Source organism: Polistes dominula, unplaced genomic scaffold, assembly GCF_049000335.1.
Source record: "Polistes dominula isolate Pdom_NZ unplaced genomic scaffold, Pdom_raw_medaka contig_78, whole genome shotgun sequence".
NCBI classification, from domain to species: Eukaryota; Metazoa; Arthropoda; class Insecta; order Hymenoptera; family Vespidae; genus Polistes; species Polistes dominula.
Genome location: NW_028301042.1, coordinates 3,583,796 through 3,607,880, shown reverse-complemented (window position 1 = coordinate 3,607,880; position 24,085 = coordinate 3,583,796). Strand labels below are relative to the sequence as shown.

At 28.5% G+C, this 24,085-nt stretch overlaps 5 protein-coding genes and 2 long non-coding RNA genes across 9 annotated transcripts; 3 read left to right on the top strand and 4 right to left on the bottom strand.

Annotated features, from left to right (window-relative positions):
• Positions 1–4,316: 4,316 nt before the first annotated feature.
• Positions 4,317–6,144, bottom strand: LOC107071388 (cytochrome P450 4C1). 2 transcript variants are annotated; one of them, XM_089174988.1, is made up of 5 exons: positions 6,010–6,144; positions 5,744–5,906; positions 5,187–5,256; positions 4,971–5,097; positions 4,317–4,847 (listed from the first exon to the last, which is right to left on the bottom strand). In XM_089174988.1, the coding sequence occupies exons 3-5, from the start codon at positions 5,192–5,194 to the stop codon at positions 4,770–4,772; spliced, it is 213 nt and encodes a 70-aa protein (XP_089031114.1). In that variant the 5' UTR covers positions 5,195–5,256; positions 5,744–5,906; positions 6,010–6,144; the 3' UTR covers positions 4,317–4,769. The 2 variants fall into 2 exon arrangements, with proteins under 2 accessions (XP_089031114.1, XP_089031113.1); XM_089174987.1 differs by having other exon boundaries at positions 5,187–5,906.
• Positions 6,145–8,210: 2,066 nt separating this feature from the next.
• Positions 8,211–11,639, top strand: LOC149031759 (uncharacterized). Its single transcript, XR_016177425.1, has 2 exons — positions 8,211–8,343; positions 9,023–11,639. It is a non-coding gene; the product is annotated as an uncharacterized LOC149031759 (long non-coding RNA).
• A 459-nt stretch (positions 11,640–12,098) lies between these two features.
• On the bottom strand, positions 12,099–13,511 carry LOC107071387 (uncharacterized). The gene is made up of 3 exons (XM_089174989.1): positions 13,021–13,511; positions 12,502–12,937; positions 12,099–12,414 (listed from the first exon to the last, which is right to left on the bottom strand). Exons 1-2 carry the CDS (start codon positions 13,373–13,375, stop codon positions 12,822–12,824), a joined length of 471 nt encoding a protein of 156 aa, XP_089031115.1. The 5' UTR covers positions 13,376–13,511; the 3' UTR covers positions 12,099–12,414; positions 12,502–12,821.
• A 178-nt stretch (positions 13,512–13,689) lies between these two features.
• LOC149031758 (uncharacterized) lies at positions 13,690–15,597 on the top strand. Its single transcript, XR_016177426.1, has 2 exons — positions 13,690–14,497; positions 15,210–15,597. It is a non-coding gene; the product is annotated as an uncharacterized LOC149031758 (long non-coding RNA).
• Positions 15,598–16,016: 419 nt separating this feature from the next.
• LOC107071389 (small ribosomal subunit protein uS9) lies at positions 16,017–17,539 on the bottom strand. The gene is made up of 5 exons (XM_015330357.2): positions 17,429–17,539; positions 17,287–17,331; positions 17,096–17,227; positions 16,376–16,490; positions 16,017–16,259 (listed from the first exon to the last, which is right to left on the bottom strand). Exons 1-5 carry the CDS (start codon positions 17,435–17,437, stop codon positions 16,114–16,116), a joined length of 447 nt encoding a protein of 148 aa, XP_015185843.1. The 5' UTR covers positions 17,438–17,539; the 3' UTR covers positions 16,017–16,113.
• Positions 17,540–17,648: 109 nt separating this feature from the next.
• Positions 17,649–21,787, top strand: LOC107071390 (uncharacterized). 2 transcript variants are annotated; one of them, XM_089174978.1, is made up of 7 exons: positions 17,649–19,832; positions 19,914–20,105; positions 20,188–20,375; positions 20,459–20,631; positions 20,718–20,976; positions 21,103–21,257; positions 21,339–21,787. In XM_089174978.1, the coding sequence occupies exons 1-7, from the start codon at positions 17,868–17,870 to the stop codon at positions 21,440–21,442; spliced, it is 3,036 nt and encodes a 1,011-aa protein (XP_089031104.1). In that variant the 5' UTR covers positions 17,649–17,867; the 3' UTR covers positions 21,443–21,787. The 2 variants fall into 2 exon arrangements, with proteins under 2 accessions (XP_089031104.1, XP_089031105.1); XM_089174979.1 differs by lacking the exons at positions 20,718–20,976; positions 21,339–21,787 and having other exon boundaries at positions 21,103–21,246.
• Uch-L5 (ubiquitin carboxy-terminal hydrolase L5) lies at positions 21,672–24,031 on the bottom strand. Its single transcript, XM_015330359.2, has 6 exons — positions 23,875–24,031; positions 23,604–23,667; positions 23,392–23,497; positions 23,115–23,302; positions 22,677–22,874; positions 21,672–21,989 (listed from the first exon to the last, which is right to left on the bottom strand). The coding sequence occupies exons 1-6, from the start codon at positions 23,948–23,950 to the stop codon at positions 21,686–21,688; spliced, it is 936 nt and encodes a 311-aa protein (XP_015185845.1). The 5' UTR covers positions 23,951–24,031; the 3' UTR covers positions 21,672–21,685.
• Between the last annotated feature and the right edge of the window lie 54 nt (positions 24,032–24,085).

Here is a 24,085-nt window from a genome sequence, read left to right as displayed (position 1 = left end):
TAAAATTTTTTTTCAAATATAAAATGATAATGAATAATTTTATTTTTATTGCTTAGAACAATGTAAAAAATTAATTCATTTTTATTGAATTCTGGAAGTATTTATTTTATTTTTACCTATGCATTGAAATATGGTCAGCTTTAGATGCTTTTCTATTACATAAATAACACGAGTTCACCATTTTTTAATAATTAGTTTTTGAAAATAAAATATTGATAAATTAAAATCACAAATTTTAAAAAATTTAGGATTATTTTTCTGAATTATAATAATGAATAATACTGTAAACAAAATTTTAACCGCAAAATTATTCTACAGTTTATGTCGCCACTCACGGAGGATAGTCCAGGAGTCCGAACGGTATAGGATTTTTCACCTTATTTGTGGTAGTCATTTCTTGACCCAGATCATAGTACTCTTTTTTGCCACTGGCTGCACAAGTATTCAGAACGTACCGATACTATTATTATTATTACACGTAAATACGGACTGGTTAACTTGACTCGTGAATGTAAAAATAAATTAAATTAAATAAAAAGCTTAGAAGAAGTTGTGTTAATGGTGGTTGGTACAAAAACAGTGAAGATTGACACAATGTTTGAAATATTAGATGATGTTTCTAAAAGGAATATCTCGATTTTTATTGGTTGTGATGAGAATAAGAAAGAATTAATATTTGAAAGAACAAACAAATTTTTTAATAATGCGGGGGCATTTTCTTGTCAAATGTTTTAATAAAAGTGCTACGGAAAGAAAAATTAAATCTCAAAAATCTCGAAAAAATTCGAAATTATTTTAACTCATATTTACCATCAATAAAAAAAATTAATCACTCTAATTTAAAAAATAATTTAAAATTCTCCATTACGAAAGCAATATTCCGGATACTCTTAAAACTATAATAATTTGGTTTGTAAATATTAAATATGTTTTATTTGTACTATTAATAAATAATATGTTTGACAATAACTTATTTATTATTTTTTTTTTCATCAAGTATATTTATCGTGATACTCAAATAAATAGGCATTTGACAATTTTTAAAAATATCTTTATTAATAAGTTTTCATAGAGACAATTTTTAATAATTTTACATGGAAAGATTAAAAATGAACTATAAACTCAATTTCTTAAAATTTTTCTTCGCATAAATCTATTTTTTTTTTAAACAAAATGGTTTGGTGCCTATTGATTTTTGTATTATGATTTATTAATATCAGATGTTTTTAACTTTGCAGATTATTTCTTAAACTTCTCGATATTGCTGTGTTGAAAACGTTTGAGGTTTCTAAAAATTTCTTTAAACTTTTATTTAATTCCATGTTTCTCAGAATATTTTTTTCAGAGCTGTCAGAGTTCAGTATTTATAAATGTTTACAAAAAGTGGCGTGGTTGTAAGAATACAGAATACAAAACAGTAATAAATATAAGACCGACTGACGGATTGATTGATAAACTGATTGGTTTGCAGAATGACTGATATAACAGATAATACACAGACGGATATATACAGACAGACTGATTGTATAATTAGTGGACTATAAGGACGCTCTCTTACTTCTTTTCACATATTTATATCAGAAATGAGCTACACCCCTTTGGAGAGAGAAGGAAATTATGAATCTTATTGACCAATAGCAAAAGGATCCACCCCTATAGTCCACCGATGTGTACAGCCTATGGTTTTGGTAGTGGAAACTATGCATAATGAACTTTGTCTAGAATATTGGAATATCATGACTTTCTATTGTATCACATGTGTTTACATAGGAAACTGAAACCTCTCAAAGGGACCAACACTGTACAAAGGTTTTCGTTGCATCAATATATCTCGTTAATTCTTAAGTTTGTTTTTGATATTATGGCCCTCCTAGAATATTCCTCTTAATCTCTGAGTGGAGTTTTCTCTCATTAAGATCGATAGCGTATTTAAGGGATAACACCACTATAGAGCCCGAAAAAAAGCCTTTTTTTGGGAACTTTTTTTGCGAAAACTAAATGAGGAATAGAATTTCTTTTTTTGAGGGTTGGTTAATCATATATTGAACTATGTACACAAATATTTTTATTGATTTTAGATAGAAAATGGCATAGTCAGTATTCGTGACTGAACAAAACCCTGTTTTTTTTTTTTTACTAAAACGGGCGGACTTATACCTGGACAACTATGAGACCCAGAATAAAAAACAAAAGAAATTCCTAATCTATGTACTATTATCTTGAGAAGTACATACGGATTTTTTCCTAAGTCAAATTTTGTGAAAATGGCACAACTTTGAAAAAAAAAATTGACTTTTCGACGAAAAAAAATGTAGAAAATTGTTTATAAAAAAAAAAGTTTTTATTCAATTAAAAATCGGATACGTACTTCTGTAGATAATACAACTATCAAACTATCTTCAAAATTTCAAGTCAATCGGTTAAATGATGCTCGAGTTTTGAGTCTGCCCAGTTTTAAAAATGTAGTTTCAAGCAAAACGCGTTTAAAGTTTTGTTATCACTATTCGAGGCGCTTTGAGACGATTCGAAAAAATAAAATTTCGCCATGTTAAAAATATTTGTTTTGCTTCGGGACCAAGTGCATAATGTTTTTAGATGTCTAAAGTACACTTCAAGCTAAAAAAACAAAAATCGATGTTTTGAAAATTCTATAGTGGTGTTACCCCTTAAAGAGAAAATAAAATATAAAGAAAAGAACAAAATACTAGTTCTATCGTCTACAATATAAAGGCTGTTTAAATTAAAATATTATTTAAACGTCCAAATGATTTGTAATATCCCGTTTTGTTTATCGAAATATTCCACAGGCAAATATTATCAATATTTTATTTTGATTATTTCTGTAAGATGCGTGCGAGGTGACTCGTAATAGTAATAACACGTTCGGAACAAAACGACTTTCGACTTTCCGTGTGCTTTAGCGTGCAAAAAAAAAGTTAACATCAAATTCGGCATCGTTGGTTCTAACGATCGGTTACAAGAATAAAGACGTTTTTGTTGGTATAAGTGAAAATGTATTTAGTTATTTTAAAGTTTTTGATGTATATTTCACATTTATTTCTTGAAGTTTTGCTGTTGTATATTCTCATTTACTCTTGCTAAAATTTGTATAAATCTGTAGCAGTATTTATCGTGATTCTACAGCTGAACATTTTAAAAGACTTAAAAGAAAACTTAATAAAATATACTTTTATTTATTCGCCAATGTCACAAAAATTTAATAGTCAATTTTGGGTAGGCTCAAAATTAGTTCTAATCTTCGATGATCTAGAAAATATTCAAGTAAAATTTGTTGAATTTACTGCACTTTTTTACAAACGATTAAATCAAATATTATTTTTTTATTACGTATTTTATTATATCAATTTATTGTTTTATTTTTCAGATTCTTTTAAAAGCTCAAAAACTGATAAGAAAAGTTTTCTTATATTACTTTATTAATTATACCTTGGGCGATGGATTATTTACAGCACCAGGTAAATTATAAGCTCTCAGATGGTTTCTTTTTAATTAATACAAAACAACTACCAAATTCAAAAAATAATTAAGTACGTTTTAAATATTACTTACAAAGTATTGATGTTAATAATAGTTTTTTTTTTGTACATTTTCATAAAATGTCTACACATAAACACATGTTTATGCTTGTATAAAGATATCCTTTCCTAATTTTTTACTATTAAATATATAAAAAAAAAAACAAAATAAGAAAAACAAGTAAAAAATATTTTCTTATTTGAAGGAAAAAACATTTATGTACAACTTATTATGAAAAAAACATCGAAAAATAAATACTAGATCCAAAATTCAATGCTAAAATAATTTCATATTATATGGAGTCATTGAGTAAGAATTCAAAAAAGGCTAATAAACGTTTTAGAAAATACAAACGGAGAAAACTTAGATTTTTTCATTACGTACATTTATATACGTTGGACAACTTACAGTATTTGTTGAGTCTTAGAAACTGTAGAATTTTAAAAATATTTAGACATGTGCAAATCCATAAAAATTATTTTCTTTTTTTCTACTGACAGATAGTTTATTGGAATCTGATTTAAATTTGCAAAACAATCAAGACTGCAAACTAGATAAATATATGAATGAGTAATAATCAAAAGAAAATTATTATACTTTTAATATAACATAATATAACTTTATATTTTTTCTTCTTATTGCATTTTATTTTTATTTAGTGTAATGGATGTAACTATGGAAAGATTCTCAAAATTGTGGTTGTATCCCAATATTATATTTAAGAATTCATCTTTAGGAAAGCGGTTACATGAAAATCTCACATACATAAATAATATAACAAACGAGGTAAGAATAAAAAATAAATTTTTGTTCTAAATTTCTTGATCGTAACTATATAATACAGTTTTAAGAAAAATCATATTTTATTCATACTTCATATATATTTATATATAACTTTTATTCGTTAAGATTATAAAGAAAAAGAAAGAGTCAATACAGGAAGAGAAATTTACTTCCGTGAAGGAAATGGTCCATATGCGAGTAAATTGACAAAAATAATAAATATTATCGTCTGATAAATCTCAAGAGTATCGTTTCAACAGGTTTCAAAGTAAAGGACATTTTTAAGTCAACATTTTCAACTAGTACTGGATTATCTATTTAAAACATTTACTGTTAAAATATATAATCCAGTACTAGTTGAAAATGTTGACTTAAAAATGTCCTTTACTTTGAAACCTGTTGAAACGATACTCTTGAGATTTATCAGACGATAATATTTATTATTTTTGTCAATTTATCGCATATGGACCATTTCCTTCACGGGTAAATTTCTCTTCCTGTATTGACTCTTTCTTTTTCTTTATAATCTTAACGAATAAAAGTTATATATAAATATATATGAAGTATGAATAAAATATGATTTTTCTTAAAACTGTATTATATAATTACGATCAAGAAATTTAGAACAAAAATTTATTTTTTATTCTTACCTCGTTTGTTATATTATTTATGTATGTGAGATTTTCATGTAACCGCTTTCCTAAAGATGAATTCTTAAATATAATATTGGGATACAACCACAATTTTGAGAATCTTTCCATAGTTATATCCATCACACTAAATAAAAATAAAATGCAATAAGAAGAAAAAATATAAAGTTATATTATGTTATATTAAAAGTGTAATAATTTTCTTTTGATTATTACTCATTCATATATTTATCTAGTTTGCAGTCTTGATTGTTTTGCAAATTTAAATCAGATTCCAATAAGCTATCTGTCAGTAGAAAAAAAGAAAATAATTTTTTATGGATTTGTACATGTCTAAATATTTTTAAAATTCTACAGTTTCTAAGACTCAACAAATACTGTAAGTTGTCCAACGTATATAAATGTACGTAATGAGAAAAATCTAAGTTTTCTCCGTTTGTATTTTCTAAAACGTTTATTAGCCTTTTTGAATTCTTACTCAATGACTCCATATAATATGAAATTATTTTAGCATTGAATTTTGGATCTAGTATTTATTTTTCGATGTTTTTTTCATAATAAGTTGTACATAAATGTTTTTTCCTTCAAATAAGAAAATATTTTTTACTTGTTTTTCTTATTTTGTTTTTTTTTTTATATATTTAATAGTAAAAAATTAGAAAAGGATATCTTTATACATGCATAAACATGTGTTTATGTGTAGACATTTTATGAAAATGTACAAAAAAACTATTATTAACAGCAATACTTTGTAAGTAATATTTAAAACGTACTTAATTATTCTTTGAATTTGGTAGTTGTTTTGTATTAATTAAAAAGAAACCATCTGAGAGCTTATAATTTATCTGGTGCTGTAAATAATCCATCGCCCAAGGTATGATTAATAAAGTAATATAGGAAACTTTTCTTATCAGTTTTTGAGCTTTTTAAAAGAATCTGAAAAATAAAACAATAAATTGATATAATAAAATTCGAAATAAAAAAATAATATTTGATTTTATCGTTTGTAAAAAAGTGCAGTAAATTCAATAAATCTTACTTGAATATTTTCTAGATCATCGAAGATTAGAACTAATTTTGAGCCTACCCAGAATTGCCAAGGCGAAGAATACTTCAAGAAATAAATGTGAAATATACATCAAAAACTTTAAAATAACTAAATACATTTTCACTTATACCAACAAAAACGTCTTTATTCTTGTAACCTATCGTTAGAACCAACGATGCCGTATTTGATGTTTACTTTTTTTTTTGCTAACACACGCGGGAAGTCAAAAGTCGTTTTCTTCCGAACGCGTTATTATTATTACGAGTCACCTTGCACGCGTCTTACAGGAATATTCAAAAGAAAATATCGCTAATATTTGCGTTTGGATCATTTTGATAAACAAAATGGTTTATTACAAAACATTTGGACGTTTAAATAATACGTAAATTTAAACAGTCTTTATATATATTATTCTTAGGTGTAATAGTTAAGACAATTTTTGTTAATTCGGTATTCAATGGGACAATTCAAGTTTACATGCAATCTCAAGATTTAGCATTAACAAAAATTGTCTTACCTTATAAACCTTTTTAGGAGAGCGAGATTATATAATTTAATTATTATTATTATTTTAATTATCATTATTATTATTGTTATTATTAGTTAGCGTTAGGAACTGGAAAGTCCATTGCCCCAAATATCAAATCCCGTCATTGTTCCCGTCCCTGAGCGCGATCCTTCCATTCGCTGTCTTCGTATCCTATTTCTTTCAGGTCTCTTCTAATATTATCCTCCCATCTACCTCTCGGTCTACCTAGTGGTCTTTTCCCGTTTGGTATACCGACCAATATTTTGTGCGCCGTTCGATCCTCCCCCATGCGCGCCACGTGACCAGCCCATCTTAATCGGCGTGATTTTATGACGTTAATAATGTCCGGTTTGTTGTACAATCGATGTACTTCTACGTTTTGGAGTTTTTTTCCATTCGCCCGTGTCCTCATCGCGTTTAGCACTGAAGATTTTACGATGAACTTTGTTTTCGAAAACCCTAAATTTCTTTTCGTCCCGTAACATAAGCGACCACGTTTCGCTACCATAAAGGACTACCGGCAAGATGATTGTCCTGTATATCCTGATTTTTAATCGCCTAGACAGCAACCGCGAGTTGAGTAATTTGTTAACTAAATAAAAACATGAATTGCCTAAATTGATTCTTTTCTTAAGTTCTTCGTTAATTTTGTTCGTCTGGTTTATGATTGATCCTAAATACCTAAAGTTGCTGATCTTTTCAAAAATTTTATTCTGGACGACCAAAATTTCAGTACTAGGTATATTCTGAACTCTATTAGTGACCATATATTTGGTTTTTTCGGCGCTTATTTGTAGCCCCAGATCTTTCGTGTTATCTATTAGTATTTTCGCGTTATTGATTAATGACTCTTTGTGGTCCTCTAACAAAGCAATATCGTCCGCGTATGTCAACAATTTTGCCGCAGGAATCGAGTCGTTACCCGGTGACTTATGATTTTTTAGTTTTTTAATCGCCCTTTTTACCTCTAACATAGTTGGTTCACTAACCATAGGTTCCGCCGTATGGAACTCGAAATTCTCTGTTTCCCGGTCGTTCTTGGATTCTATATTTAATAACCGATTAAAACAATTTTTCCACGTGTTCAATATATCCGTTGCATCCGAAACTAAATTGTTGTTCGTATCTTTCACTAGATCCGGAATCCTAGCTTGGAATCTCTTTCTCAGTCTATTTATCCCCGAGTACATACCACGGACGTTACTGCTTTGGCAATTTTCATCAATTTCTTCAAGTATTTGTTTTCAAACTTGTTGCTTCTTGTTCTTAATTAAATTGTGTGTCGTTTGCCTTATATTGTAAAATTGGTCCCGGGCTAGATCCGTGTTTTGGGTCAGCAACGAGATACGCGCTTCGTTTCAGACTTTGATGGCTAACTCGCATTCTTCGTCGAACCATGGTTTGTTTTTGTGCCTTTTACAAAAACCAATGATGGCTTCCGCCGATTTGACCATCGCGTCGCGTATTTTTGCCTATTTTTTTATCCGTACTCTTATCTGCTTCGTCAATTTTCTTTGCGGACGCGAATCTTTTCGTTACTTTGGCCACGTACTTTGTTCCGTTTTCTCCCTCGGTAAGATTTTCTACGTTTATTCGTTTATTTCCTATCCGCTGTCCATTGGTCTTATTTACGAAAAGCCATTTCCTCATCCTAGCAATAACCAAAAAATGATCCGAGTTGCAATCCGCCCCCCTGTTCGACCTAACATCTAGTAAGTTCGTGTGTCGTGTGTCGTCGTTTATCTGCCAGAACGTGATACATTTGGTTATGCGTATTTCCGTCCGAGGAAATCCAGGTTTGTTTATGAATATCTTTGTGTTTAAAAAACCTGCTTTTAACAATGAGATTTTTCCCGGCCGCAAAGTAAATTACCCTTACTCCGTTATCGTTACTTTCCTCATGGAGACCCTCGGGCTCGATCGTTGGTCTAAAAAACTCACTTTACCGATTTTCTAGTTAAAATCTCCTACGACTATCTTCATGTAATCTTTCGGCAATTGATCCACGATGCGCTCAAGTTCCTCGTAGAACCCATATTTAACTTCGTCCTCTTTATCTTCCGTCGGCGCGTGCACATTAATAATCGCTATCGTGTACCATCGCCCCTGAAATACGATCAATCCTAATCTTTCATTTATAAACCTAATGTCTTTTACCGCGGATAGCATTCTTTTCCTAATCATGAACCCGACGCTGAAACTATGGATCTCCGACCCTCCATAGTAAAGGGTATACGCCCCCGCGTTGCCTGAACCTTCCCCGGCCCATGTAGTTTCTTGTAACGCGACGGAGATCCGAACGGAGGACTAGTTTACCTTGGGAAACTTTTACCCTAGTAAAATCCATGGCGGTATTTATTAATGCTCGATAAAGTCGTTTTACGGTGAGGGGTAATCAGATCTACGCTCAACCCCCGAACAGGAAAGCTAATTCTAAGTCGGCTGTCCGCGACTGCTTATTCAATTTATTCGCAGCTAACCTCCGTCCCTATGCAGGACAAAGAGGCCCTTCCTCTATCCGCAACCTGAGGACGCGCTGTGTCGTGGTGACTGAGACCCACCCATCCTGGGGACTACTACAAACTAGTTTTCATTCCCCGAGACTAGCAGCTGTTATGCTAACACAGTCTTATAACTAATATTTATATTAAATATTATATAAATATATAATAATTATTATAAATTTATTATTAAATTTTTTTTTAATTAATAAAATGATCTATAAATAATAATGATCTATTAGAATGGTATATGAACTGTTTTCATCGACCTGATTGGTCCAAACTTCTAGTTATTTTTTAATTGGTAGATAAGAAAATACATATTATTGTACGACGAACGTAAAAGAACTAAGCATATCCGTTAGAAAGTTATCACAAAACCTAAACTGAACTAAAACTTTTTTTAGACTGCCGAAGACTGAGTAGATTGCAGTCCTTTTCTAAAATCAGTCCCTACCTAAATTCCATTCCTTCTACTCTCACCATAACTTTTAAAATAACCGTTAACCTATTGCTCGCTACAATACGAAAATATAAATAAAATTTAAATTTACTGTATAATAATATTCATACTATCAAACTAAAAGTATTCTTGCAACAATAGTTTTTTTTTATTAAAATATAAAAATTACGGACTATTAGATATTTGTGACATTGGCGGATAAGTGAAGGTATTTTTTATTAAGGTTTTTTTTTAAGTCTTTTAAATGTTTAGCTGTAGAATTACGATAAATACAAAAGCGAAACTTCAAAAAATAAATGTGAAATATACATCAAAAACTTTAAAATAATTAAATACATTTTCACTTATACCAACAAAAACGTCTTTATTCTTGTCACCGATCGTTAGAATCAACGATGCCATATTTGATGTTTACTTTTTTTCCACGCTATCGCCCGCAGGAAGTCCAAAGTCTTTTAGTTCCGTACGTGTTATTACTATTACATCACCTTACTACGCGTCTTACAGAAATCTCCCAATTAAAAAAAAAATCATTTAGGCAGATCACACGTGTTAGAAATACAACCTTCAAAAAACTAAGTTTCTAGAGAATAAGACGAATGCAGAGTAACAAGAGTAAGATAATTGTAGGATTTATTTATTATAATATTATTACCATATATATCAAAGGGCATCGGTATGATCTTAGGGTGTGAATAGCTACCAAAAACTATCACTTTCCAAATAGTGTTAATTAAGATAGAATTCTTCTATTTAGCAATGTTTCTTTTTTATTGAAAAATTAGTATAAATTTCCTGAATATGCAAATATTATAATTAAAATAAACGAACTATCGGTATCGTTTGGGAACCCTTCTAGCTCACACAGACTTACACACTTATACAACTTACAAAAAAAAACTTTTCACCACTCCGTGCGGAAAGTGTCAACTTTCCGCCAGCTGTGTAAAACGAAGTTACCGCTTTCCGCCTACGTCGAGCAGAAAAAGTATACACACCTTGGGCAATAAATAAGAAAACCTCAGAGCACATGTTTATTGACCTCGGCTTCGCCTCGCACAACAATTACATGTGCTCTGAAACATTTCTTACTTTACCGCCCTAGGTATGTAATATACTAATACACCTTTTTTTTTATTTCGACCGTCGATTCGTTGTACCTTATTTTTATGTCGCCTACATGCTTCTTCTGTTTATTCTATTACCTTTCTATCACTCCTACCTACAAACAGGTTTTGTATCAAAATTATTGTATGTGTCTACGCTTCGTAGTATGCAGTCGCACACAACACACACATATACAAAGCTTAGTAGCCAGGAGTGGGACTACGAAGCAAAGACCAAGAATAGAAAAACTTGTACAGCTTTATTCTGTCTCATTCTCTCGCAGGCTCAATCCTATATGTTTGTCTCTTTTTCTCTTCTCATTTAGTATTAATGCAGTTTCTTCCCACACTACATCGCTGGTTTCCTTTCCCCACTACATTAGCGCGTTTTTTTTTCTCAAATCACACCCATTCTAAAGAAGTTTTCACTTCAAAAACCTCTATTCGGATGTTTCCGTTTAATTTCGGCTGTCTCCGTAGTTTGTACCGCCATTTTGACTATATATATCGAAAAACCCTTCCTCCTAAATTTTGGAATTTTTTGATAATTCGTTCCAAAGATATCAAGTTTTAAAAAAAAAACAGCTCTTTCTGTGGTTTTTAGCCCGTAACTTTTTTAAAACTCATCCACATGGAAATTACCATTCCACATAAAAGTTTTGTTTTTCAATGTACTTTTCGAAAAAAAATTCAAAAAAATTATTTAAAGTGTCTTAATACGTCATTTTCGATTTTTAAACTTTAAATTGCATTTTTTAAAGTGAGAATTGTGTGGAGCGCCGTCGGAATAGTAAATAATTTTAGTTGCATTGGGATTCAATTCTTTGACGAAATCGGTAACAATTTTCAAATAAACATAGACAGCAATTGCATCGTGTTCATGCTGTCAGAAATAATTATCTAACTTCGATGCGTAAGCTCACCATTCTGCTTAAAGTAAATGACTACAGGAAAAATTGTCGCTTGATTATTGTTCCAATGGAATCCCGGCGCTGCATCTTGTATTATAAACGCGTAATTCTCTGCAAAATTACAAACAGCTAAAAACTCTCCATCTTGCAATGATTCTTTTGCCTGCTTCATGAAAGCAGATTGCGATTTGGCAATAAAATCATGCGGTAAAAGATTGTTTATATGCTCACAAAATATTTCAATAAATTCTGACGAGCTCTTAGTGAGTGTTTCAAAGCTACAGCGGGGACTCGATATCCAATACTTATAATTAATTTCATCTATAGCATTTTCATCAAATACACTTTCCAATAGCTGCTGAAGGCCACCGATTCCTGGACATTTCTCACATTTTGATAAGTAACAATTGGGTGACGGATCGGAACATAGAATTAGCTTGAAACAATCACTGTAGTGTACCAAAGGAACAGTCGTATTACGAGTTAGCGTTGATAAGTTAAATCCTGTCAGAAAATAAATTTATTAACTTTTACAGTTGAAAAAGATAACTTTCATAATACTTACCCAACATCATAAGTTTTATATTTTGATGAATGGCACATACACAAACAGTATGCGTACTACTGGATCCTGCAAGCACACAGTTAACTGGTCTCAATGATGCAAAGCTAGAGAATCCTATATTATCATCTGGATATTGTTCTTTGAAAGTAACGTACAGTTCTTTCAAATTGTAGAGTATGAGTTTTTTCTGGACGTGTTCTCTTTAACCATTATCGTTGCGTACAGATATGAAATCTTTCATGCCAGGTAAGTTTACGCTCACATCGTCATTTTTATAGAATTCGATGACTTTACATTTAATATCGTCTGATAAGGGACGTCCTAGAAGCAATATAAGTTATTGAGTTATAAGAAAAAGGACTGTACCTAAAAACTGTAATTTACAAACGAAGATCTCTTTAAATGTACCTTTTTTTTGTTCTGGCACTGAAAGTACACCTTTATTTCATTTTAATGATTTCAACATTATTGTCATGTGTTTCGTAGCACCCATAATGTCACAAACTTTTTGAATGCTCCAATCACTAGGCAATATAGTTAAAATTTGTAATTTTTGAGCTCTAGTCGTTTCTTCACTATCAAACTTAGATTTGGGATTTATTAAAATATTCTAATTGATTGAATTCTCATAATGATTGGAGACATTATCTAATCCCAATAATGTTGCAAATGTAGAACAAATTTCATTGTACTTCTCACTCAACTAAATTGGATTATTAATTGTATATTTATCTATCTGAGGAATATTTAATAAAAGCAATGCTTGGTTGATAACAGGTAGTTGAGTTGAGACTCAAAACCGGCATCGTACGGGTAACTTCTTCTCCTGACAATGACTTCAATCCTTGAACAAAACGGAAAAAAGAAACAGATAAATGTTATATTCAAAGTTAACTTCGAAATACGAGAGTAAAAAATAAAGAATACCTGAGGAAAACGAATCACCAGTAGATATCGGATCAGTTATCTGACAGTATTCAGTATTGCTAATATCATCTGAAACATTATCGTCAACAATAATGCCATCGATATCAGAATCTTCATCTCCAGTATTGCATCCATTGTCACTTTCATCACACTCATTAATATTATGACTTGATCCAAATGCAACCGATTTAAGAGATCCTAATGTCTTCCTACAAGTTGAGCACAAGTAATCGAAACGCGACAAATTCCATGATTCTTGAAGCTTTGCCGAAGCTAATCTTAATCCTTTACTCGCAGGATGATTAACTAATTTTAAAGGATTGCAACATCTACTAAACCTAGCTTTTGCTTCCATTTTTAAATATTTATTTCGCAGCAACAAATTAAAATACACAAAATTTACTGGAAGACATTAAATAGTAAACAATAACAAAAGAGGTTATGATACAAAAATAAAATCAATATGACTATTAATGAGAAAAAAGGGTAACAGTAACGCCACTACGCAAAAAAATCATAAAATGATTTTTTAAATTTGAAATGAATTTTTTAATGCTTTTATTCACATAAAAAAGCTATTTCATTACAGAAAATTGTATTGGATAATGGACTGCCAAAATTTCTCAAAAAATCACGAAAATAAATTAAGACTTTTTTTATTTTTGTTAATTATTAATCTTAATCAGTAATTAAGATTTTCCTACGTTTGTTATAATAAAAAAATATGTAAAGTGTTTCAAAATACATTAAATGAAAGAAATAAATGACAAAATTTAATAAAATAAAAAAAAATTTTTTTTTTAATTTTCAAAAATCGAAAAAAAATAGTAATTATCGAAGGCCCACGACCAGACCGGCCTAAAAAGTTGTGGAATTAGTAGTAGTTTGCTGTAAAAAATTTTGAAGAAAATCAAAATATGCACTCACTTTAAAAAATGCAATTTAAAGTTTAAAAATCGAAAATGACGTATTAAGACACTTTAAATAATTTTTTTGAATTTTTTTTTTCGAAAAGTACATTGAAAAATAAAACTTTTATGTGGAATCGTAATTTTCATGTGGATGAGTTTTAAAAAAGTTACGGGCTAAAAACCACAGAAAGAGCTGTTTTTTTTTTTTTGAAAACTCGATATTTTTGGAACGGATGATTAAAAAAATGCCAAAATTTAAGAGGAAGGGTTTTTCCACGGAGGATAGATACCAGGAGTCCGAACGATATAGGATTTTCCCCACTTTTTGTGGTAGTCATTTCTTGACCCAGATCATAGTTCTCTTTTTTGCCACTAGTAGCGCAAGTATTCAGAGCGTACCGATACTATTATTATTATTACATTTAAATTAAATATAAACTATTAATTTATTTTTTTAGAATAATTTTTATTAAAAAATGGGAAAGTGTTGTGCCGTTTATGGTTGCCTTACTGGCCGAAAGGCAGAGGAGAATTTAGGAAAAGTGGCTTTATTCAAAGCACCAAAAGTGAGTAATCTCAAGATAATATTAAAAATTTTACAACAAATTTATTAACAAATAATTGATTATTACATTTGTGTAGTTTTTAAATAATATTTGAAAAATGTTACATTTTTATTTTTTGTATGTAATATAGAAGTAATTAGTTTTATTTTTTTCTAAAGAATGTTGAAATGCTCAGTAAATCAATAAAAAAATTAATCACTCTAATTTAAAAAATAATTTAAAATTCTCCATTACGAAAGCAATATTCCGGATACTCTTAAAACTATAATAATTTGGTTTGTAAATATTAAATATGTTTTATTTGTACTATTAATAAATAATATGTTTGACAATAACTTATTTATTATTTTTTTTTTCATCAAGTATATTTATCGTGATACTCAAATAAATAGGCATTTGACAATTTTTAAAAATATCTTTATTAATAAGTTTTCATAGAGACAATTTTTAATAATTTTACATGGAAAGATTAAAAATGAACTATAAACTCAATTTCTTAAAATTGTTCTTCGCATAAATCTATTTTTTTTTTAAACAAAATGGTTTGGTGCCTACTGATTTTTGTATTATGATTTATTAATATCAGATGTTTTTAACTTTGCAGATTATCTCTTAAACTTCTCGATATTGCTGAGTTGAAAACATTTGAGGTTTCTAAAAATTTCCTTAAACTTTTTTTCAATTCCACGTTTCTCAAAATAATTTTTTTCAGAAGTGTCAATAACAACAAGACTTCCCGCGTAAATATTTAAACGAGTACTCTGTGAAAAGCAGCGCGCCCTACCGGCAAGATATCTTGTCCCATAAATTGATACCATTCTTTTAACATTACGTTCGGACTGTATCTATACTCCGTGGGTTTTTCGATGGGTACTAAAAGATATCAAAAAATAGTAGAAATCAAAAATAAACATTTTTAAAACCGTCCGATTTAGCGTTGAATGCCCCAGATATACGAATACCTAGTATTTTAAAAGTTGTGTTTATAAGTGTACCAGTATTTTAAAATGATAATGACATATTTATTACGTCCTCGTCCAAAATTAGATGATTTTTAATTTAATAATATTAATATTTAATATATATTATCAAAAAAATAATATTTGATATTGTATTGTACTTGATATATAACCTAAAATTATTTTCGTAGAATTTAAATTTCGCTCTTGGCACATACGCAATAGGCGTGAGTTTCTTATCACGATAGTAACGACTGTGATACGGGAGACGTATGTTCTGAAGTGTTAAATAAAGTTTACATATTTGTACACAACCCAATATGCAATTAAAATGTTTGCTAAATTAATATTACTTATTATTTTTTTTAATACTTGAAATTACCAATATAAGAAAATTCTTCCTTTACTTTGTTAAAAAGATTGAGTATCTCGACTAATTAAGTAATTACTTTCAACGATTAGGATTTCTAGAGTAGCGTAGAATTTAAAAATAATCGGTGTCCCGAAAGCCTGATCTTCTTTCGTTAGGGAATTAAAAAAAATACAAGAAACATCAATAATTAAGAGTCCAGTAATTTTTATGATTTAATCATGCTTGCAGAAATTTGTTTTTTTTTGTATTCAACGGTATAAATATTATATAATATGATAAACATATTAACGGTAGGATTTTTGATATCGTGCTCTCGCACCTGGACCACCAAACTTCTTTGGTTCGCATCTTCTTGGATCTGCGACCAGAAGAGTACGATCATATTGGATTAGGATATCCTTGACTTCCTTTTTGCTCGCTTCGTCAACATCTACAATGAAATATAATATTTCTGTTTAATTTTGTCATTGAATAGTATTTACATATGTATAGATAAATGAGAATAAAATATATATGAATACTTGGCGTATATTTAGTATTACTTACATTTTTGATAATAAGCTACAAGAGCTTTAGAAATAGCTTGACGAATGGCATATATTTGTGCTACATGACCACCTCCGTTGACTCGAACTCTTATATCGACACCCGCAAACTTTTCCTACGAAGTTACAATAATCATTTACCAATTTTGTTTTCAATTGCAAAAATATTTAATATGTGAGGTTAACATAGCATTAGTACCACAATCCTTGAACTTATATACAAACTCGCTGTATTATTAGAACATCGTTGCTTTTTAAATACGATTGTCATTTTGTTATCTTTTCATATATGTTGTATGCAAGCTAGACCACTGGCTTGCATACAACATATATAAATAAAATAATTTAATTTATTTGATTTATATCGATTTTTCTTTTTATATTATGTTATATAGATAATTATATTAATTAAATAAATAAAATCTATATTTCTAACAATTAGAAGAAATGTACTACTTAGTAGAAAAAGAAAACCCCATGGATTCCTTAACTTAACTATCAGTAAGCACATACAGGATAATCGTATTTGAAAATCTATGGTATTTGAATATTAAAGCGAGTCACCGTATATTAAAATAAAGTTCAACATTCCAAAATCTTTAACGTATAATTAACTTTCATTTAAAGTTAGTTATTTAGTTTTAGAAAAATCTACTATTATTATTATTATTATTATTATTATTATCATTATTATAATAGATAAATGAAACTTGTTATTCACCTTGCCAAGAAGTAAAATAGGTTCTTGCAATTTATACTGCAAAACGCGAGGTTCAACTAATTCCAATGGTCTTCCATTTACGCGAAGATTTCCACGGCCTCGTTTACAATAAGCTACTGCAGTAGCACTTTTCTATTAAAATAAAAGTACATATAATTTATAGGTTAGGGGAATTGGTATGGTGTACCTACCTTGCGCCCAAATACTTGCACAGAATGGATAGGTTCTTTTTGTTTCTACAAAATAAATGAATAAACAATAAATTTTATGTTATTCAATAAAATTAAATCAATAGAAATTATTAAATTTATTTATAAATTCTAAATTTCTCACCTTCTGCATTTTGTTATAAGCACGTGTACTTTCTCGAATGGAAGTTACGAAGAAGAGAAACTAATGCGCCAGATGGCAATAGTATCTTTCACAAATGACTACGCTAGTCATAAATAAGACAGTAATAATAGTGGTATATAAACAATATCTGTTGGATTGTATTGTTGGATTATAATGTATTAATTTTTATTTACAATTAGATTTAATAATTGGTCATTTTATTTTATTAAACTGACTTGTAATTTAGAGCATTAATACGTAAATCAAACGAATATTTTTTTTTATCGAAGAAAACAATAATAAACTCGTAAGTGGTTCTACATTATACACAATCTTTTACATACTTTTAATGAATGAAAAATAAACGAATGGAGGTAATAAGAAATAAAATATGAAGAAATTTGTTAGATTTATAAATAATTAACGGTAAATTATTTAAATGGATACTTACAATTCAACAAGTATAATGAAAGAAGAGGTATTAAAGGAGAAAAGTGAAAGCGAAGATTTTCAAAATGATGATACATCTTTTAATCATTTTAATGAAACTAAAAGAATTCATAAAAGGCATAAAAAGAAATTAAATAAAAATAATGAAGATGAACCTGAGTTTTTAAGAATGCAAAAAGTAAACTCGAAGGAGACAAGTGAAAGCAAGGATTTTGAAAATGATGATACATCTTTATATCATTTTAATGAAACTGAAAGATTTCATAAAAAGCATAAAAAGAAATTAAGTATAGATAATGAGGATGAACCTGAGTTTTTAAGAGTGAATAAAGTAAACTCGAAGGAGACAAGTGAAAGCAAGGATTTTGAAAATGATGATACATCTTTTAATCATTTTAATGAAACTGAAAGATTTCATAAAAGGCATAAAAAGAAATTCATTGAAAATAATGAGGATGAACCTGAGTTTTTAAAAGTGAATAAAGTAAGATCAGAAGAGAAAAGTGAAAGCAAGGATATTGAAAATGATGATACATCTCTTAATCATTTTAATGAAACTGAAAGATTTCATAAAAAGCATAAAAAGAAATTAAGTATAGATAATGAAGATGAACCAGAGTTTTTAAGAGTGAAGAAAATAAAATTAAAGGAGACAAGTGAAAGCAAGGATTTTGAAAATGATGATACATCTCTTAATCATTTTAATGAAACTGAAAGAATTCATAAAAAGCATAAAAAGAAATTAAATAAAAATAATGTAGATGAACCTGAGTTTTTAAGAGTGAAGAAAGTAAGATCAGAAGAGAAAAGTGAAAGCGAAATTTTTCAAAATGATGATACATCTTTTAATAATTTTAATGAAACTGAAAGAATTCATAAAAAGCATAAAAAGAAATTCATTGAAAATAATGAAGATGAACCTGAGTTTTTAAAAGTGAAGAAAGTAAGATCAGAAGAGAAAAGTGAAAGCGAAATTTTTCAAAATGATGATATATCTTTTAATAATTGTAATGAAACTGAAAGAATTCATAAAAAGCATAAAAAGAAATTCATTGAAAATAATGAAGATGAACCTGAGTTTTTAAAAGTGAAGAAAGTAAAATCAGAAGAGAAAAGTGAAAGCGAAATTTTTCAAAATGATGATACATCTTTAAATAATTTTAATGAAACTGAAAGATTTCATAAAAGGCATAAAAAGAAATTCATTAAAAATAATGAAGATGAACCTGAGTTTTTAAAAGTGATGAAAGTAAGATCAGAAGAGAAAAGTGAAAGCGAAATTTTTCAAAATGATGATACATCTTTTAATAATTTTAATGAAACTGAAAGAATTCATAAAAAGCATAAAAAGAAATTAAATAAAAATAATGAAGATGAACCTGAGTTTTTAAAAGTGAAGAAAGTAAGATCAGATGAGACAAGTGAAAGCAAGGATTTTGAAAATGATGATACATCTTTTAATCATTTTAATGAAACTGAAAGAATTCATAAAAAGCATAAAAAGAAATTAAATAAAAATAATGAAGATGAACCTGAGTTTTTAAAAGTGAAGAAAGTAAACTCGAAGGAGACAAGTGAAAGCAAGGATTTTGAAAATGATGATACATCTTTTAATCATTTTAATGAAACTGAAAGAATTCATAAAAGACATAAAAAGAAATTAAATAAAAATAATGAAGATGAACCTGAGTTTTCAAGAGTGAAGAAAGTAAAATCGAAGGAGACAAGTGAAAGCAAGGATTTAGTAACTGAATTAGAAAAAGATGATGACTCTACCGATTTGGATTCTGATACATCAAGCATATTTGAAAATGACACAATAACAAAGAAAAGAATATCTTATTCATTTACTCTTGAAAGATTAAATGATAAATCTTGTAAGATTGAGGAATTAGAAAATGATTTGGATTCATTTAGCGAGATGGAAGATACTTTATCAAGAGAGGATAGGATGGTTAGTATTATTAATAACACGCTTTATTCTAAATAAAATGAATATTATAAATAGTAATATAATAAAATGCTTTGTTAATAGAAATTAAAAAAATTGAACATTAAATTGATACACGAAGTACCAAAACAGCATATGATAGGAAGATTTCCTGGTTCTCGTGGATTGAACGATGATGAAAAAGAATTATTTTTAAAGTATGGGCCGCTTCGTAGAGGAACCTTTTCTGTGGAAGAAGATAATATCATTAAAGAAAATTGGAAGATGTTTTGCAAAGTAAGAAAATGTTCATTTGTTTCAAATAATTATTTAATTGATCTTCAATTATAATATAATGAATTTCATTATTAATTTACAGCTTCACGACTGGAATGAAGATAATGTCAAACCGTTCCTTTCGCCAACTTATAATGGAAAATATTATATACCTTGTACTGAAGAGAGAAAAAAATTTGTTCAATTTTTAGCCAATGGGTTACTTTGGAGACATGTGTTTAGCGTTTATCAACGGTTCAAAACTTTGTATCAGACACAAATTAATCAAAGGTATGAAAATATATTTTTTCCTATATTTATCGGTGTTAAACTTTTAAAATGAACTATCTTTTATTTGAAATCTATATTTACAGGTATACTATATCTGAAAATAAAATAATAATGGATTATGTAAAGAGAAAAGAAAAGGAAAACTTAAATAAAAATATGATTTTCTTGAATTTATCGAAAATATTGAAACGTCGAAGTACGGCAATTGGGTCGCATTACGATTGGCTTACAAAAAGACGTTATATTCAAATTGAAGGTAAGTCTATAGTTTTTTTTTATTAACAAACATTAGAGGAAAAAATAAGATTTGATAATTTTTGTTTTTCTTTTTATTTTCCATAGATGATATTTTTACAAAGCCCATATTGACGCTTTCGTTAATTAAAAGATTTGTAAATGAATTACTTCGAATAATGAAATGTGATTGTATAGAAGAATTAAAAAATGCTATTATCCCAAAGTTTATTTGGATTAAATTAGGAAAAAAATTAAATATAAATTATAAAAGGTTGAAATACATTTGGGTGTCTCAATTGCACATGCAGCTATTCTGTCCAGATTTCATTTATATAAATGATATTAAAATACAATTAATAGAATAGTAAGTGTAGTCATTTTGTAATTTATAACGAATGGATCTGTATAAAAAAAAGAAGCATATTTAATTGTACTTAATTTCATAAAGTATACATGTACAAATATTTATAATATTACATTTTGTTTACAGCATGTATATAAAAGGAATATCAAGTAAAAGAGAAATAATATGGTCAGATATTATAAAATATTTTGACGGAACGACTAGTTTTTTTCTAAATCGTATATTTGTCGGTCTTATGAATGATTCCGAAATAAAAGAATGCGAAAAGAAGAGTTTTATAGGTAACACATATATAATATAACGTATATGCGTATATGCGTTTGATGCATATGTAATAAATTCTTTCATTTTTCATTTTTCAGATGCTATAGAATGTTTATATGAAAAGAAAATACCAGAAATACAAAATTATGCATTAGATAAGTATTTACCTCGAATTAAATATACTATCGACGATAGTATATAGATGTGATTTCAAATGTATATAAGATAACTTTTATCCTTATTTGTATTTCTTTTATATATATATATAAGAAATATAAAGTTACAAATTTATATTTTAATAAATAAAAAATCATGCATTTTAACTTCGACTATTAAATTTCAAAATATGAGAGATATTTATTTAAAAAAAAGAAAAAAAACCGTGACAGAAAAAAATGAATCGTTATTATACAGAAATTCGTATTACAATATAATTTTCAAAATTTTATGCTTTATTTTTCTTTGATTCTTTCTCAAGTGCCTTCTCTTTTGCTCTTTGATAAAGAGGAATAAGTTTTCCTTCTTTGGCAAGTATTTTAAGTAATTCCATAATAAGAGGGAGATAATTGTGCTTTCTTCGAATATTTTCAATTTGATATCGTTTAGATTTTCTTATTTCTTCTTCTATCAATGCCTGTAAACGTTCTAATTCCGCAGGATCGCAAACATTTGCTTTTTGACGCTCGTAAAGTGTCTTTCTGTCTGTTACTATAGCCATTAAATTAAAATGTATCTCTCCTTCGTTGTATCTGTTCAAAAGATATTAATATTATATACGACATTTAGGCAAAAGTATGAAAAAGTATAAAAAGGGATGATTCTTAGAACTAGAATTAGAAAAAGGGTGCACCGATGCACCCGGTCTAATGCAATTACACTTTATTTTTTAATTAATTAAATTTCTTTTTTTATCCTACATATAAAAATAAACCAACCGTTCTAAACCAAAGTTATTGAAATATCTATACTTTATGAGAGATATTTTAATATTTTATATCGTTATACTTACTGAATATTACTATTTATTGTGTGTGTGCAAGAAAATACAAGAAAATCTTATTATAAGATGTTATCTCAGTATAATATTGTTTATTCTAAAATTGCTTGTAGAATAAACATTAGATTGAGTATCATTTATATTACTCAAATGAAATGCAAGAGAAAAATGTAAAAGGAGACAACAATTGTAAATATTGTAAAAATTGTTTTGACCTGAATTTTGTATAAAACCGTTTTAAAACTTTACATTGAAAAGAATTCTTAAAAAATAAACCTATTTTTATAAATATTACTTTTATGATAATACAACAGAGACTTATTGTAACCAGTGTAATATCCTTTTAATAAAAACTAGTAACAACCTGTCCTAGTTCCAAGAATCATCATCTTGCATATAACGAAAATAACCAAAATTAAAAATAACCAAATTTACTTACTTATTTATACGTTTCTGAATAATCGGTTTAACCGCTTGAACCCATTGATCACCAACTGGACACGGTCCTAAATCCATGGGTCCGTCCTTTAATCCATCCAATTCGTATAATCGACCATCAATAGATACATAACTCACAAAATGGAATACATCGTCATCTTTAGATGCTTGTTTAGTGTCATACTCGAATAATGTTTGTCTAGAATATTATGTTACATAAATTTATATATATGCAAATATTTGAATTAACATTAATTGCCATACTTGGTTCTGAGGAACTAGATTAAGACTTTCCATTCAGGCCACGCTGATGGTTATCATTATTATATCTTTCTATAATTGGCAAATTATCGTAGCCTAAATGGAAAGCTTAACACAAAAGATGTTGTAATGCTTAATATGCTAAAAAATACTTTTTCTTCTAGAACTAAAGTTTTACCTCGAAAAAGAATTGTGAACTTCTCTAATGACATCGGAATTACTTAAAGCAAGACCTCGCATATTTGCATCGAAACTTTGACAAAAGTTTTTAAATTCCTCTAAATTAGGACCCAACGATATATCTGAATGTTTACAATTTAAAAGTACGCTTAGTATCGCTTGGGTAGCGCAAGCATTATTTATCACCTATAAAAATATGATATTTAAATTAATTACATGGAACATTATATGCTGCAACTTTAAAAGATTATATTTTAATAATAAAAATATTATACCTGTTTGGCAAAAAATATCTTATCCAATCTACTATCTTGTACAATATTTCCAGACGGTTCATCGTCTTGTACCCATTTAAATAAAAATATTAAACCGTGAATTGGTCTGAAAAATAAAAATCATATTTATTACTTTATATTATACTTAATATTTGATACGCATTCTAACGCAAATATAGGTTTTGTGTAAGACGATAAATATAAATACGTACTTTAAATTTTCAAATTGTTCGTCATCCAAACTCCATAATTCTTCCACTTGAGCTCCCTTAACACCTAAGAACGCACAAGTAAAATTCAATTTTATTGGTAACACGAGTATAATACAATATAAATTAATAATTGTTATTTTTTCTTTTCTTTTTATTCCAGAAAACAGAAAAAATTAGATTCCAAACAAAATTACCACAATTATAATGTTTATATGCAATATTATAAATTTCATAATAATGAGATATAAAAATAACAGAAATCATTATTTACCAAATTCTTTAATTAATTCCGTAAAAACACCAGGATCGCTTTCAATAAGACACCAATTTCCTGCAGAATCAGCCATGTTTTCAAACTTGTATTACAAATTCATCTACACCATTAATTCTTTCTTATTCTTGTAATAACTTGTCACGTCGGTAATGTAGATCTCGATAAGCTTAATTAATACGTTAATAGATGTCTCACGGAGTTATCAAAT